We start from the raw sequence: 18,266 nt of genomic DNA on the forward strand, positions 1-18,266 counted from the left end.
GAGTGACTCCTATTGAGAAAGTATTGTATATCTACTGTATGTACGTATGTGTGTGTACTGTTTTAATCTCTGTGGTCAGTCCAGTCTGGTCAGATCTGAGCTCTCAGAAGGACGCAGCAGCGGCCGGCGGTTCCAGGCGGGTGACTCACCCAGGAAGGTGCTGGAGATGAACTCGGACACCTGGTTCCCCGACCGGCTCATCTCCGACAGATGGGTCAGCTCCCTGTTCAACATCCTCTTGAACTGCAGCACACACACAAACACACACACACACACATGCATGCATGCACGCACACACGCAAAACACAAAGACTAGGGGTTGGAACTTGAAAATGTATGTTGTTTGCTTACAGTCCAATTCTGGTTTTAATAAATAAATATATTCACTATACAGTATATCATAGTATATATTACAGCTGTAATATTTAACAGGACACAGTTGAGCATAGTGCACATGAATCAGTCAATAGCTCTTTAACCATCATGCATAGATAAGTGAAGGTACATGTACGTTATAGTACAGTTCATCATGCGTTTGTATGAGCTGTTTGAAGAGGTGCTTCTCAAAACAACACAGGCACATAACCATGGTTGTCATCAGTAGTACTGATTATACATGTATGAACAAGATAAACACACACACACACACACTCACTCCACTCTCGAGAGGCTGAAAGCTACAAAGGACGTGAGTTGCCAGCTACGTCATTAGTAACTCAGTTCTCCTTCACCCACTTTCATTCTCCCTCTTTCTTCCACTCTCTCTCTCTCTCTCTCTCTCTCTCTCTCTCCTAAACCTGATTGGAGTGGCAGATCCAAATTTAGCATTAGCCTTTGATTTGGTGGACAGTGTGACTGATGTGGAGGAGGACTCTCAAGGCAGAGAATAAAAACTATTATTATTATTATTATTATTAGCCTATTATTATAACAAAGATTGCAAAACGAAATCCTCACCAGAACAAGCCATCTGAGCATTTGAACCTAGGCACATTTTGCATTTCATTTTCAAACTTCACGAACACCAAGCATATCAATATATCGTGCATAGTGAGGTTTTTATTGATCTGTCATTTAAACAGAACATTAACGCTTGCTGGCCAATTGCTTATTGACGTTCGTTGGGAAAGATGTGTTGGGCTCTGAACCCATCTGAAGAGATCCGAACCCAGATGCACCCTGCAGTAATGAGGGTGTGACCACGCTAGTGTTTCAGATTTTCCCGGATTTAGCCAATTTTAATTCCCAGGAATTTTCTGACCTCTTCCCGGGTCATCCCGGGATTTCCCGTAGAAATTGGAAGTGCTTTTTAAAATTGGATTTATGCTATGTAGATCAAATAAATGCAACAGAATAGTGATATTGTATAATAATGTATCACATTAAACGTTTTATTTATAAAAATCAACATGTGAAAACGAAAAAGAGCTCAAATTCGCAATTTAAAAGTAGGCTATGTGAAAAATCCCATCTCGATTAGGATATTTCACTTTCCTCTGTTTGATAAAGTGGGACTTGAGGAAGCAAAGCGCATTGATGGAGCGGTCGCTCAGCCGGTTTCTAAGCTTAGTGACCAACTGTCCACACAGTGAGAGGCTCACTCTTCTACAGACGGTGGCTGAATAGTGCCAAGAGCCGCGTAGAGCAGCTGCTGATTTTTGGGGACTTGTGTTGCCTTGAAGAGCGCATATTCCTTGGACAGGCAGGTCATTCCCACACTTCTCCTTTGACTCGGGACTTTTCATGCACGCATCGATTGCTACAGTTCAGCCTGCAGGCTCAGGGTGGTCTGACTCTGTTCGGTTCATTCTGGTCCCTGATCTGCTGGTGGTTGGACTTGGGAAGGCTCCTCAGTGGCAACAAAAAGTCGCTGGAACAGACTGAGTGCCTTCAGTAGCATAGATCTGGAGGCATAGCGAAGAGCTCATCTCCGGGATTGACTATCACCGGGTTGTGGAGATACCTAGAATAGGCTATATAACGTGCTATCATTAACCTGTATTCATAAGCAGGCTATTGGTAGGCTATTATTGTTGTAATGTTATTATTAGGTCATGGTTAATATGCTACAGCAATTATAATAGGCTAGCCTACATTATTATTAGGCTATTCTTCTTCTTCTTCTTCTTAGCCTATGTGAGACAGTGACACTGCACACTATGCAGTACATGTTTGCCTCTGATCCACCGCTGTAGGGCTTAAACTAACCAGTGCTTCTTTTTCTTCGCATCTGCGTGCATAACTTTAAAAAAAATACAAAGCTCATATGCCCACTTAAATAATACATTTCACACAATATATTGAGTGTTTATTAATTGTTTTAGGCCACTAATGCACAATAGTTAAATTTCCAGCCCCAAAAAAACAACCTCCAGGAAGGCGGGTCCCAAGAGGGAAATGCCAGGTGCCCTACCCGGGATTACCGGGATCCCGCCTGAAACACTACACCCTAGATCCTTGGGTCTACGGACGATTCTGTAGGTCGAGTCTGAGACCTGCTCTCTGAAGAACACTGGTGTCTACTGACTACAGAACCAGACCATAGCCTTGAGGGACATTCAAATGTCCTTCATTCTCTACACTTCCTACAAAACCGTCTGTTTAGATGTTTCAACAACAAACAGTGTGAGCCGTTCTCCTACACGCTGACTGTCCCTCAGACGGAACCCAGACGGAAGCCAGATGCCACCAGCCTTACCAGGATCATAACTGCTTTCCCAATTGGAGGCGATATTTTTGCTGGCTAGTGGACACACACCGTCATGACGACGGGCGTCCTTCTCCCACAGAGAGGACGTTGCATCTTCTCGCATCACTATCCACATCCCAAAACCACCAGCGTCGCCGCCAGATGCGCTGCGGGCAGAAAATACGACAGCACAGCACACAAAGAAACCCTGGTCTCTCTCTACTGTACATGTCCTCGCGTAACGCACGGAATATAGGCCAACACATCTGGAACAGACGCTGTACAGAGAGAGAGAGAGAGAGAGAGAGAGAGAGAGAGAGAGACAGACAGAGAGAGAGAGAAATGCCAAAGTGTGTCAAGAACGAGCATCTCTTTGTGTCTGCCTCTGGTCACGACGATGACATCAGCCTGACGTCGGCTGGCTTTATCAACAGCGCTTGGTTCTTTCTGTCCTCCGTCGGCGCGTCACTCGGCCTCGCGTGGCTCTTACCTTGATGTAACCCCAGGACACAGAGCGCAGGTAGCTGGCCTCAGGCATTTTGGAAAAATCCACAACGTAGTCCGGAAAGGGGATAAAAACAACCAATGTATCAGATCCAGCGATGGATAGGAAGACTGAGAGAGTGAAAAGGAGAGAGGGGACAGCGGTGTTGCTCAGTGGCGAGAGAGGCCGGCGGGGAGCGGTGCTCTGGACGCGTCCGCGGGTCAGGGAGGGTAGAGGCAGCCTGTCTGTCCGCTCCGCTCGTCCCCGCGGACGAAGGCATGGCGCTGGTGGATCCAGAGAGCGGCGCTGGGCTCCGGGAGAGCTGGGGTGTGGAGCGTGGCTGCCTGGAGGTCCGACAGACGCGTCGTCACCCGCGCACACACACACACACACACACACACACACAGGCACAGGCACAGGCACACAGGCTTCACTCCGGTAGGGCTGTGAATTATTGATGGCGGAGAGGATGCTGTGAAATCATCAGGAGACTGTCAACAGCTTCCAGAGAAGGCTGGCTCCGTGTCTCCCTCCGGCTCTCATGTGAAGCACGGTCACACACACACGCACACACACACACACACACACACACACACACACACACACACAGCCGATCAGGGCCTCCTCTAAGGAAAACAGTGAGCTCATCGCCACCTCTGATTGGCTCGGCCGGAGCTCAGTGAGCTCATTCTCTCGTGCGACTGGCTGGGATTGAAGTGGGAGGCGGTGCCTCGGTGGAGGTGTTTCGTTGAACCTCTTTTCTTTGATCCCTGCAGTTCTGGGTTAGCTGTGAGCGTTTGTGTGAGAGAGAGAGAGGAGTTGTGTTTCTGGGTTAGCTGTGAGCGTTTGTGTGAGAGAGAGAGAGGAGTTGTGTTTCTGGGTTAGCTGTGAGCGTTTGTGTGAGAGAGAGAGGAGTTGTGTTTCTGGATCAGTGTGATGTTTGTTTATTTGATGGTGTCATCTCAGTTACTGGAAGTGGCCTCTGTGAATTCATCAGGGCCCCCATTCCTTCTGTATGCATGTGTGTCTACATGATCTCAGTCCTAGATTGTGACACAGGGGTGGGTCGTGTACCTGAGGCGTGTCATCCAGATGAGGTCATCAATCAATCAATCAATCAATCAAAGCTTTATTTATATAGCGCATTTCATACCCAGAGGCAACACAATGCGCTTTACAGAGAACAAGGGAGGAGGGCAGACGACCCACTCTCTACATATTCCAGAGGGAAGCAAAAAAACAGTAATCACCCGGGGGCCAGATAAGTGAGCTGTAAAAACTCTTCCCTGACCCCTCTCAACAAGGCGATCGAGCAAGCTCCTGGAGTATGTTTGTCTACCGGCTAAGAACATTTATAGAGCAATAAATAACATTAAATTACATTTTCAGAGTAAGAGAGGCTAATAACATCATAGGAGAGACATAGCAAACATTGGTGTATGTCTGTGTGTGCGTGAATGTGGTCATCTGTGTGATATTGTTGCTGGAAGTAAGCATGACCTCATCCCAGGTCATTCAATATTCACACTGAAAGGGATTCACTCTTGTGTCAATGGAGGTGAATCACAATAATAACAGGGAAAACAATATGTGGTGGGCGAACACGCGCCTGCAGGAGGACTGAGAGGCCGGCCAGAACAGGACCGCTACATCAGAACCACACAGAGATGACAGTGTGGGTGCAGCTAGCTGGCTCACTCAGGTTCAGCTAGCAGGCTAGTGGCTCTGCTGTGGGATACGTCTAACATCCTCCAAAGGTTGCTCGGGGATGGGGTGTGCTTCGCCATGACACTCACTATGTCTTAATGTTTCATCTACGTGCGCTCTACATCTCCGTAAAACCGCTGCACCGATTTTGAGTGAAAGCTCATTTTAATTCGTTGTCTATCGAACATAATCCTACCTAGTGTAAACGAGAGAATGGCCGTTCATGTTGTGGTTCTGTGTGGGGGAGCGAGCTAGCCGAGACCCCGGGAGGGGAGGGACAGGCCTGTCTCTCGTTACTTTACACCTCAGCTGTCCAGCCAGCCCAGACAGCATCCTGGGTAATTTACAGCTACGGTGGAGCAGCTGAGAACACTGGCGTCCCAGGTAGCACCGCCGTTTGTGTCCAAGCACAGCAAGCCGCCACAGGCCCGAACGCACACACACACACACACACACACACACACACACACACACACACACACACACACACACACACACACACATGAACTCACACACACTCACACACACTCACACATGCACTCACCCACACACGGCATGCTATTGATAGCCCCCATAAGAGGTGTGAACACACACCATTGGGTAAAAATTGGGAAGCAACACACCATGCTATGTTGCGACTAGTGCATAATTTGTTTTGGGGAAGTGTGAACCAAAATAGCCGTTCTCTGAAGAGCACGGCCTTAGTCACTGTGGATCTCAGAGCACTGGCTATTGTTTGTTTTTCCCCCTCCACATGTATTTTTGGTTCTATCTGAGAAGCAGACCCACATGGCCGGGCAGGGCTGGTGTTGGGGGTTATCTGAGAAGCAGACCCAGAGGGCCGGGCAGGGCTGGTGTTGGGGGTTATCTGAGAAGCAGACCCAGAGGGCCGGGCAGGGCTGGTGTTGGGGGTTATCTGAGAAGCAGACCCAGAGGGCCGGGCAGGGCTGGTGTTGGGGGTTATCTGAGAAGCAGACCCAGAGGGCCGGGCAGGGCTGGTGTTGGGGGTTATCTGAGAAGCAGACCCAGAGGGCCGGGCAGGGCTGGTGTTGGGGGTTATCTGAGAAGCAGACCCAGAGGGCCTGGCAGGGCTGGTGTTGGGGGTTATCTGAGAAGCAGACCCAGATGGCCGGGCAGGGCTGGTGTTGGGGGTTATCTGAGAAGCAGACCCAGAGGGCCGGGCAGGGCTGGTGTTGGGGGTTATCTGAGAAGCAGACCCAGAGGGCCGGGCTGGTGTTGGGGGTTATCTGAGCAGCAGACCCAGATGGCAGGGCTGGTGTTGGGGGTTATCTGAGCAGCAGACCCAGATGGCCGGGCAGGGCTGGTGTTGGGGGTTATCTGAGAAGCAGACCCAGAGGGCCGGGCAGGGCTGGTGTTGGGGGTTATCTGAGAAGCAGACCCAGAGGGCCGGGCAGGGCTGGTGTTGGGGGTTATCTGAGAAGCAGACCCAGAGGGCCGGGCAGGGCTGGTGTTGGGGGTTATCTGAGAAGCAGACCCAGAGGGCCGGGCAGGGCTGGTGTTGGGGGTTATCTGAGAAGCAGACCCAGATGGCCGGGCAGGGCTGGTGTTGGGGGTTATCTGAGAAGCAGACCCAGAGGGCCGGGCAGGGCTGGTGTTGGGGGTTATCTGAGAAGCAGACCCAGAGGGCCGGGCTGGTGTTGGGGGTTATCTGAGCAGCAGACCCAGATGGCAGGGCTGGTGTTGGGGGTTATCTGAGCAGCAGACCCAGATGGCCGGGCAGGGCTGGTGTTGGGGGTTATCTGAGAAGCAGACCCAGAGGGCCGGGCAGGGCTGGTGTTGGGGGTTATCTGAGAAGCAGACCCAGAGGGCCGGGCAGGGCTGGTGTTGGGGGTTATCTGAGAAGCAGACCCACATGGCCGGGCAGGGCTGGTGTTGGGGGTTATCTGAGAAGCAGACCCACATGGCCGGGCAGGGCTGGTGTTGGGGGTTAAAGGGGCGCTCCAGATACCCTGACGTACTGTAGACACTTCTCCCCAACTCCTGTACTGTACATCTCACAGCTTAATGAGCACATACTGTCCTCCGGAGACATGATGTTACGGTACATGCCAGCTGTAAAGCTCCACCAACATCCAGCATCAATATCCCTCAGCAGATGGGACGGGCTCTCCAGGGGGTCCTTCCTCAACTGAGGTACATTCACCTCATCCTCTCTGGCCAAATTAATACAAAGAACATGAAAATAAACAGTAATACACATACAAAGTATATATATATATCGAGCCATCGAGCTTGCGTCCGCAGCTACGTCGTCTGTTGTAATATCTCTTTGTCTGTGTGTCCTTCCTTTGTCTGTCGGCCCGCTGGCCTTCTCTCTCTACTCCCTCTCCCGGTCCCTCCCCCCATTGTGACATCACGGAGTGTGACATCACTGGAGGCGGGAGCTGATCAGCATGCATGGCAGCACGGCAGGGCCTTGGAGGAGAGTCTGGAGCACGCTCACTGCACCCTCCCCTCCCTCCCTCCCTCCCTCCCTCCCTCCCTCCCTCCCTCCCTGTCTGTCTGTCTGTCAGTCTGTCAGTCTATCTGCCTGTCTGATAACACTGCTGCTCTTACAGATACAGACACTCACTCTGTTTGCCTGTCTGCCTGCCTGACAACACTGCTGCTCTTACAGATCCAGAGACTTACACCATGTCTGTCTGTCTGTCTGTCTGTCTGTCTGTCTGTCTGTCTGTCTGTCTGTCTGTCTGTCTGTCTGTCTGTCTGTCTGTCTGTCTGTCTGTCTGTCATGTATCAACAGTGCGAGGATGGACCACATACCTTACATCATTGTGAATGATCAACATCATCATCATATCATTATCATCTGGGACTATATCTACTGCTACTCTAACGGTGTCAAAAACCTCCATTCGTTCACTGTTCACTGAACTGTTCGTTCGCTGTACGTGGTACCTTTACTGTATGTTGCACCTATGACGAATAAAGGTCCTTGAATTCCTTCTGTGTCTCTATCTTGGGCTAATAGAAACCAGACGGGATCACACTCGTATACTCTCAGAAAATACATTTCACTAAAACCTGTTTCTCTATCCTGTGAAAACGGCAGGGCTCTTCGTGTCTGTGTTGTCACGCTGCGGGCTGAGCAGCATGCTGCTACATGACGATGTGGCGGCACTTTCTCCACCCGCAGAAGCTGTACCGAGCCTACTATCTCCCAAAGCACCGCTCGCTACTAGGGCGGAGGCCTATCCGGGGCTAGACCAAAATATGCCTGTAGAAAAAGGCCAGTGATGCTCACACTTCACATCCCATGGTCCTTTGCAGGCCAAGAAGCAGAGGTCATTGATTCCTCCTCCACAGTGACAGTGACTGTCTGGTAATTTAGCACGGTGGCCGGTAGTGGACAAATACTACAGAACACTAAATAAACTCTTAATACACTTTTTCTATTGTATGTGCCCCCTGTAGACTCTGTAGACTATGTGGAGGCATTCTGGATAGTATCACACATTCACAACTACGACTGCACAGATGCTCCACACGCCAGCCAATCAACTTTCAGCGTTGTTGAGAATGACAGACAGTAATCATCCATACAAACACTGCATCCATACCCGCCGCTGCATTATGGGTGTAGTAGTTCTATGCGGTATGACCTCCTACTGTATGCTGAGTTCATCAACAGAAGTGACAGGAGAGGGCGCTTCTTACCTTGTTGGAGGCCATCTCGCTGACCGAGTGTCTCGTCTGCAGGGTCTCCAGCTGGTCCAGGCACCAGTCCAGCTCCTCCAGTGTCTCTGTAGCCAGCTTTTGGTAGGCCTCCTCTGGGGGAGCGAGACAGGGGGTCAGGGGGTCAGTATGGGCCCGCGCCAGGGGGCTAGCGCAGCGGGCTCCAGGACCGGGATCCGCCTCCCCACACACAGCTATGCTGGGATCCCCCGAGTGGACACATGGGTGACTCTTCATACTGGACCGGCGGGCCAGTAATGGGACGAGAGATGGGTGGGTGGGGGGCTAAGAGTGGTGAATCCTAACCCAGGGTCCAGAGCCCTCAGTCAGGCTGGGCAGTACCACAGCCTCCCCTGGCTGGAGAACAGGCGCTCTCCAACAGTCCCCTCAGTCTAGAGCCTCAGAGCCCTGATTCAGACAGCAACAGTGTCCAGCAACACAATCCCAGTGAGGAGGACGGCACGCTACAGAGCAAAAAACAACAACAAAAACGTCTGTTGAACGCGCCTCAATGAGAACCACAGCAGAGATGACAAACACAGAGGTAGACCCCAACGCTTCCGACTCCGAACAACAGAACCAAAGACAATCCGTCACAGACGTTTACACGCACACACACACGTGTGCACACACACACACGCACACGCATGCACACACACGCACACACACGCACGCACACACACACACACACACACACACACACACACACACACACACACACACACACACACACACAGCAGCCTCTCAGGCTTCTAGTCTCAGGTTCAGTCTGTAGTCCATCGAGGTGTAATTCCAGTCATGGAGCAGGATGAAGAGCAGTCTGGATAGCAGGCCCATGTCTGCCTAGGGAGGGATGGAGGCAAAGAGGGATGGAGGGATGGGGAGTGGAGGAGGAGGAGGAGGAGGAGAGATGGGTCCAGAGGGAACCTCAGAACCGGCGAGGCTTCGTCTCAGTGCTGCCTGGACCGGAACAAAGACCCGTTGGCTGTAGCATGCTGGCGCTGACGGGGGTGTGCAGTTAACACACACACACACACGCGCCAGACGGAGAGCTAGCCGTCACACATAGTCACTCCCCAGCAACGAGGGCTGTCTGTACTGAAACAGAGAGCTGTAATCCAGTCTGTGTGGTATGTGTGTGTGTGTGTGTGTGTGTGTGTGTGTCTGTTTCCCTCCTATAGATGCTGTGGGTGCTGCGGTGGTATCCAGACGTGAGATCGCTGCTCTCCCTCCAAGCAGAAGCTAAAGCCTGAGAGGACCGCACTATAGATGGGAGGAGGCAGGAGGGAAAGTCTGGCCTGGATCAGGGAGCTGGACCAGGGAGCTGGAGCTGGAGCTGCTGGGAGATGAGACTGGGGCTGAGGCGGAGGCCGGGGCTGGGGATGGGGCTAGGGCTAGGGCTGAGGCCGGGGCTGGGGTGAGGCTGAAGCTGGGGCGAAGGCTAGAGCTGTAGACTACATTTACTGAACAGACAGGGAGAGAGTAAGGTGACGACATGAGAGAATGAGAAACAGAGAACAGCGGAAATGAACATGTCTCATTGAAAGTCTCTGAAACAGCTAGCCATGTATCATATCATCTGTCACACGCCACTGAAGCCCGTATCTCCTGTTCACTTCACACTCTGCATGGCCTCCTCTGTCAAAGTCAGTCTGTTTTAACAGGAAGTGTCATGTTCCCAGGAGCCAGTTAATATTGATGTGTGGTCTTCATCAGACCGGGGAGGCCGCGCTGCACCGGGGGATCTGAGGCCGGCAACACCCTGATGGAACCAGTTGCCCGTCGGGGATAGATAAAGTTTTGTGAATTGAAATGAATTGAATTGCACAGAAAGAAAAAGACAGAGAGAAAGAGAGAGAGAGAGAGAGAGAGAGAGAGAGTAAACAGTGAAATTCAAACACAATACTCTCTTACTGTCTGGTTGAGACAAAGACATCCATCCAAAGTCAAACATGGATGATATTGAAAGTTGCAGGGATAATGTTTAGCGACACTCACTGGATTTGGGATAAGATATCAAGACAGTGTACAGTACTGAATAGCATAAATATACAATAAGCAACACATGGGTTAGCATTAGCCTTAATAATGGTGTTGCTGAGTGATGAACTGTGACTATTTGTGTGTGCATGTATACAGTGTGTAAATACTGCGTGCGTATGTCAAGTACAGTATGTGCGCATACATGTACTGTACAGTTAGGTCCCCACCATGCTCTACACAGCCCTATGTTCCCAAAATGAGCATTGTATTAAGGGGGCCACCCCTAATCCCTTCTGCCTCTCCGCCTCTACCTCCTCTGTTTCTCTCCCGCTGCATCTCCTGCTCACTCCAAATACCTTCTCTCTCTCCCTCTCCACTTATCTATCTCTCCTTCTCTCTACCTCCCTGCATCCCGCCCCCCTCTATCTCTCCTTCTCTCTACCTCCCTGCATCCCGCCCCCCTCTATCTCTCCTTCTCTCTACCTCCCTGCATCCCGCCCCCCTCTATCTCTCCTTCTCTCTACCTCCCTGCATCCCGCCCCCCTCTATCTCTCCTTCTCTCTACCTCCCTGCATCCCGCCCCCCTCTATCTCTCCTTCTCTCTACCTCCCTGCATCCCGCCCCCCTCTATCTCTCCTTCTCTCTACCTCCCTGCATCCCGCCCCCCTCTATCTCTCCTTCTCTCTACCTCCCTGCATCCCGCCCCCCTCTATCTCTCCTTCTCTCTACCTCCCTGCATCCCGCCCCCCTCCCCCTGTGAATGTCCTTCCTCTCCCCGGTGTGGTATCGGTGGCCGGGATGCCACTCTCTCTGACAGCGACTGCACTGACGTCAATGACATTCTTCTCATGCTTAGTGCGACATCAGACACCAGCGCTCTGTGAGGCCGCTCTGCTGCGCAGACTGAGGGCTGCAGCCAAACTCTGGAGCGGAGCGCTGGAGCCGGGAGAGGAGGGATGGAGGAGAGGATGGATGGAGGAGAGGATGGATGGAGGAGAGGAGGGATGGAGGAGAGGAGGGATGGAGGAGAGGATGGATGGAGGAGAGGATGGATGGAGGAGAGGAGGGATGGAGGAGAGGATGGATGGAGGAGAGGATGGATGGAGGAGAGGAGGGATGGAGGAGAGGATGGATGGAGGAGAGGATGGATGGAGGAGAGGATGGATGGAGGAGAGGATGGATGGAGGAGAGGAGGGATGGAGGAGAGGATGGATGGATGGAGGAGAGGATGGATGGAGGAGAGGATGGATGGAGGAGAGGAGGGATGGAGGAGAGGATGGATGGAGGAGAGGAGGGATGGAGGAGAGGATGGATGGAGGAGAGGAGGGATGGAGGAGAGGATGGATGGAGGAGAGGATGGATGGAGGAGAGGATGGATGGAGGAGAGGAGGGATGGAGGAGAGGATGGATGGAGGAGAGGAGGGATGGAGGAGAGGATGGATGGAGGAGAGGATGGATGGAGGAAAGGATGGATGGAGGAGAGGATGGATGGAGGAGAGGAGGCGGACAGTGGTGGAATGAACTGCCCACTGACGTCAGGACCGCAGAGTCGCTGACCATCTTTCGCCACATTTTCAAAACTCTCCTCTTTACCCCTAACCCGAAGTACAACCAGGATACTCCCTCTTAAGCACCTATTGTATTGCATTTTATATTTTGCTACTCCTGCACTTTGGCTTTTTATGCTCTTGGTCACTTGTTTCGAAAGGAGATGCACTTGAGAATTATGGCGAGTAGTAGCACACTGACTACCTACGTTAAATGCACCTATTGTAAGTCGTAAAGTGTCTGCTAAATGACTGTAATGTAAATATAATATGTATACGGACAGCAGGAGAGGGGGAGTAGATCGAACGAAAGAGAAGAGGAGAAGAGAGCAGAAAAGGAGCAGGTCAGGAAATGAGAAGAGAAGCAGGAACAGGAGGAGAGCAGGGGAAGAGACCAGTAGACTACGCGAGTTTAACCACAGCTCACATCAGCAATAACCTGACTGTTGTCTCATACTGAATGTGAATAAGTTAGTTTAGTGATTCAGTGCAATACGTGGATTTAATGTTTTCTTTGATGAGATCAGAGTGGTTTGAATGAGTCAGAGTGGTTTGAGTGTCTCTACTGTCAGAGAGAACATCTGTCAGGTCAGAGGTCATTTCCGTCTATTATTAGCTTGCTCTAAAAATAGCCCCAGTGGAACAGAGCTGGATCAATACATTGATCGATAGATGTCTGATAAATGTGAGAGGGGGTGGAGGGATGGGTGGATGGATGGATGGATGGATGGATGGATGGGGGAGGAGGAGAGGAGTATCGGTTAGTATCCAGGCTTACTCTAATGCCCTACTAGCCTCTCCTTATGCCATTTAGACCTTTATAAATCACCTGGTTTATTGTCCTCCTCAGCCTGAACCTGTCGCAGTACGCCTCTCGGCCCCAGCTAGCCTCAGTACGCCTCTCAGCCCCAGCTAGCCTCAGTACGCCTCTCAGCCCCAGCTAGCCTCAGTACGCCTCTCAGCCCCAGCTAGCCTCAGTTAGCCTCTCAGCCCCAGCTAGCCTCAGTACGCCTCTCAGCCCCAGCTAGCCTCAGTTAGCCTCTCGGCCCCAGCTAGCCTCAGTTAGCCTCTCAGCCCCAGCTAGCCTCAGTACGCCTCTCAGCCCCAGCTAGCCTCAGTACGCCTCTCAGCCCCAGCTAGCCTCAGTTAGCCTCTCAGCCCCAGCTAGCCTCAGTACGCCTCTCAGCCCCAGCTAGCCTCAGTTAGCCTCTCAGCCCCAGCTAGCCTCAGTACGCCTCTCAGCCCCAGCTAGCCTCAGTACGCCTCTCAGCCCCAGCTAGCCTCAGTACGCCTCTCAGCCCCAGCTAGCCTCAGTTAGCCTCTCAGCCCCAGCTAGCCTCAGTACGCCTCTCAGCCCCAGCTAGCCTCAGTACGCCTCTCAGCCCCAGCTAGCCTCAGTACGCCTCTCGGCCCCAGCTAGCCTCAGTACGCCTCTCAGCCCCAGCTAGCCTCAGTACGCCTCTCAGCCCCAGCTAGCCTCAATTAGCCTCTCAGCCCCAGCTAGCCTCAGTTAGCCTCTCAGCCCCAGCTAGCCTCAGTACGCCTCTCAGCCCCAGCTAGCCTCAGTTAGCCTCTGACTCTCAGCCCCAGATAGCCTCAGTTAGCCTCTCAGCCCCAGCTAGCCTCAGTTAGCCTCTGACTCTCAGCCCCAGATAGCCTCAGCCTCAGCAGTAGAAGTAGTCAATAAACTCAAACAACTCTAATGACTCACGCTGCTGCTTTATGTCCGGACCAATAAGGGCCCTAGCTACTCACCCACACACACCAGGTCTAATTATAGAGCAATGTCATCAATTAATCAACAAACTCCATGAACTGTACTAGGTAGGCTGCTGCTGTAGCCTATGCCGAGAGAGAGAGAGAGGAGAGAGGACAGAGAGGGAGAGAGGGATATCTACAGGCTCCATTCAAACACTAAAGCCATCAGGTGAACTCTGTAATATGAGAGGTGTAGGGGAAGTAGGGAACCTGGTACCACTAGCTGCCCCTGCCCTGTCACGTTCCGTCAGACAGGGCCAGGCCTGGACAGCCTCCCTCAGGGGAGCGAGGAGAAGTGCTGGTCAAGAATAAGTCTGCTCCGGTCGTCCTCTCCTTATCCCAAACACCTGAGACTGACTGACAGAAAGAGACGATCCAGGAGGGATATGAGTCCAGAGGGAGTTCTATGGCAGAAGGCGTATGGATCATTGTAACATTGTCTTCCTCTCTGCAGCAGCCAGAGGAGGGTCCAGTACTTGGGATATCTGGGATGACAGCCACGGAGGGAGGTGTGTGTGTGTGTGTGTGTGTGTGTGTGTGTGTGTGTGTGTGTGTGTGTTTGCGTGCGTGCGTGTGTGACAGTCCCAGGCCTTCCGATCCACCAGAGTAGCGACTAGATGCTAACAGGTCTAACACCTCAAAGCCGTAAGGAATGCAGGACACGCTCATGGACCAGCGCTGAGGGGTCAGAGCACGGATACGTCCGCTTGTCGCAGGCAGTTTCACAGAGGATGTTTCACATCCACCAACGAGTGGCAGGCCCAGTCTTCTGAGGGAGGGGCGGTAGCTACAGTACCAAGGCTAACTACATCCCTCTGTTGATCAACACGCAGCTTCTCACTGGGCCCAGACACTGCAGACGTGACTCATCACGCTGGACTCATCGATCGCGCCGCCAACGTTGTCGACATGACCCACATGTTTCCGCTGCCAAACGGGGTCGGCCCCGATCAGATCCCGGTTGTGCTCTTTGGGTCCCCCAGCAGGATCTGTGTGCATCGGTCTTCTCCTCTGAGAGCTTCCAATACATCAGACAACGCTACCATCGAGACACAGTGACATCACACACACACAGACAGCCGTCACATCACGCCTTCTGGCTCACAAAGAAAGATGGCAAATTTCCTGTTACATCAACATTACATCACTCTCTTCTTCTTTCTCTCGCACACTCACACACACACACACACACACACACACACACACACACACACACACACACACACACACACACACACACACACACACACACGTGAACCATAAATCAATCCTGACATAAACATACCTGTGAAGGAGGTCTTGGTGATGGGGGGTGGATTACACATGGGTGATCTTCTGTTATTGGGAAGAACAGAACACACACTGACACCTCACTTAAAACAACACAACCCACACTCTGTCCCCTCACCCGCCCCAGCAGACTCATTCCTCAGCCCTTCCAGCTCTCAGGTTGAACAGGAGCGCTATGGCGGAAGGCTCCTTTACTCAACTCTGGTTGCTATTGTTGTAATGCCCAGTATGACCAGCAGGGGGTGCTATTCTACAGCTTAGTGACCGACATTCATGTCACTCCATTCTAATTAGATATAATTAATACAAACCTATCTAAAATGTTTCAATGAACTTACTTGTTTGCTCTCTCTCGTTCCTGTTGTATATTTGTCAATGCTGCAAAATTATTCCGTACAGTTCTCAGACTGGCCAGAACCTGGAGTGAGGAAGAGGAGGTGAGGAAGAGCAGAGAGACGGGGTCAGAATGAGTCAGCTCATGAACCACATCATCCTGATCCTGTCCGTCATCTACTAAACACCAGACCCACAACAAAATATCAACACTTAGCAGCATTTTCCCTCACCTGTGCGAATGGTGTTACAATCATATCGTCGCCATGGCTGCAAGAGAGACAAAAATTCAAATTAGATCCTCAGATCTCAGCTGAAAGTCCACATTTATGCATAATATTATAAATATGTCATTAAAATCTCCAGACAGCAGATAATACAGAGAGGAAAGTACTGTTACCTATCTATCTATCTATCTATCTATCTATCTATCTATCTATCTATCTATCTATCTATCTATCTATCTATCTATCTATCTATCTATCTATCTATCTATCTATATATCTATCTATCTATATATTTATCTATCTATCTATCTATCTATCTATCTACAACTAGGGTGCACTCTCTCTCACTCAATCGCAGCACGTACAGTAACATACAGTACAGCCCATAATAATGCCTCACTGACCACAGGCTACAGCAGGGGCCTCCGCTGACACCCATGTAACATAATCCCCTGTTCAGGGTTGGGTAGTGATCCCCTGTTCAGGGTTGGGTAGTGATCCCCTGTTCAGGGTTGGGTAGTGACCCCCTGTTCAGGGTTGGGTAGTGATCCCCTGTTCAGGGTTGGGTAGTGATCCCCTGTTCAGGGTTGGGTAGTGATCCCCTGTTCAGGGTTGGGTAGTGATCCCCTGTTCAGGGTTGGGTAGTGATCCCCTGTTCAGGGTTGGGTAGTGACCCCCTGTTCAGGGTTGGGTAGTGACCCCCTGTTCAGGGTTGGGTAGTGATCCCCTGTTCAGGGTTGGGTAGTGACCGTGTGGTCAACACCATTGAGGGAGGTTGGATTTAGTGTGGTATATTGAGATATGGGCCACCAGCTAATTTCCTGTGTAAACAATGAAAAAAGCCAGCTTGGAAAACAACATTTACCATGCCATTGTATGGCATACTGTATGTACTGTACGCGTGCAGCCGTTGACGATATTCTCAATATTAGACTTGTCTGAGCCTACAGATGCTTTTGGTGTTGATATTGACAGAGTTGTTCATGTTTAGGACCGGCGACCAGAATAAACCCTCTCTCTGTCTTCTGTCTCTCTCTCCCACACCTCAGTATCAGGTGTCAGTCCGCCAGAGAGGGAGAGAGATAAAGAGAGAGAGAGAGATACACAGAGAGAGACAGTGAGAGAGAGGGGAGAAGAGAGAGAGAGAGACAGGGGAGAGAAGAGAGAGAAGGTCAGAGAGAGGAAAGCGAGGCGACGCCCACTCACATGTCGCCGGCGATGGAGGAGTTGCGGGACATGGACTTGGGCGACAGGTCGTAGTCGCTGTCCGAGCGGTACAGGAAGGACTCCCGCCGCTGGCTGTGGACGAAGTTGGCCTGCAGGACGAGGCCCGACCCCGGACTGGCCATGGGGTCCAGGGGGCTGCGGCCCGACGACGTCCCGTTGTCCACATCGAAACTACGGCGCGAGAGAGAAGAAGAGAGAGAGAGAGAGAGAGAGAGAGAGAGAGAGAGAGAGAGAGATAAATAGAGGGGATTGGCCATTCTTATTTCATTACACAATGCATTACACACAATTTCATAGGTATTCAAAACAATAATACCACCGTTTACAGTTTGCTGTTTTTTTGGAACAAAAAGTCATTGCCCTTTATTCACCAGAGGTCCCATTGGTTCTAGTGAAGGGGTCTATAGTGTGCAACCCTGGGTCTTCAGTCAGTAGTTGTGTTAACTACAGTCCACAGAACCTGAAGAGCTCACAGGACGGGTCTGTATGAACCTTCCAGAACTCTGTCGTTCTTAAGCACCTTCCTCTCTACTGGCCAATCACGGCGGGTCTTATAGATCCCAAATCACATGCTGACTGGTGTATGGCTCTTTTGACATTATGGAGCAGTATGCATTTGTTGAATTACCAGTGAAAAAGTCTGTATCCTTGCGTGCATGATGACCTTTCCGTATCGGATGCATTCTCAGTGTGACTGTGTATCAGTGCTTCTAACCAGTCCTGGGACTAGAAGACAGGTCAGTATCAGGACCTGCTGCTCCTGCACTACGGTAACCACCTCGGCCCCTCTGGGTAGGACCTTGAGACACTAAGGTTGGCCCAGCGCCATCTGGAGCAGTGATGTCACTTCCCCTGTGACATCACTCCTAAGTCCCCCCCCCATCATCCTGCAGCCAGGGATTCAACTTGTCTCCATGGTTACCTACTAGCCTGCTGCTAGTAACCAAGCGTGTGTGTCTAGATCATGGATGTATTAGGGTCTAGATCATGGATGTATTAGGGGTCTAGATCATGGATGTATTAGGGTCTAGATCATGGATGTATTAGGGTCTAGATCATGGATGTATTAGGTCTAGATCATGGATGTATTAGGTCTAGATCATGGATGTATTAGGGTCTAGATCATGGATGTATTAGGGTCTAGATCATGGATGTATTAGGGTCTAGATCATGGATGTATTAGGGTCTAGATCATGGATGTATTAGGGTCTAGATCATGGATGTATTAGGGTCTAGATCATGGATGTATTAGGGTAGGATCATGGATGTATTAGGGTCTAGATCATGGATGTATTAGGGTCTAGATCATGGATGTATTAGGGTCT

At 51.1% G+C, this 18,266-nt stretch overlaps 1 protein-coding gene across 1 annotated transcript in view; it reads right to left on the minus strand.

The window, feature by feature from the left end:
- The window catches only part of pde4d (phosphodiesterase 4D, cAMP-specific), a gene marked incomplete at its 3' end in the record, with an annotated part of 132,643 nt that overhangs the window by 7,970 nt on the left and 106,407 nt on the right, over positions 1–18,266 (minus strand). Inside the window, exons 2-7 of the mRNA XM_084456892.1 lie at positions 16,921–17,112; positions 15,721–15,757; positions 15,493–15,572; positions 15,150–15,199; positions 8,559–8,671; positions 150–243 (exon numbers count right to left, since the gene is read on the minus strand). Of these exons, the coding sequence (XP_084313018.1) occupies positions 150–243; positions 8,559–8,671; positions 15,150–15,199; positions 15,493–15,572; positions 15,721–15,757; positions 16,921–17,112 (566 nt within the window). The remainder of the gene's footprint in view (positions 1–149; positions 244–8,558; positions 8,672–15,149; positions 15,200–15,492; positions 15,573–15,720; positions 15,758–16,920; positions 17,113–18,266) is intronic.

This window comes from Borostomias antarcticus (genome assembly GCF_949987555.1).
Source record: "Borostomias antarcticus genome assembly, chromosome: 23".
Lineage (NCBI taxonomy): Eukaryota > Metazoa > Chordata > Actinopteri > Stomiiformes > Stomiidae > Borostomias > Borostomias antarcticus.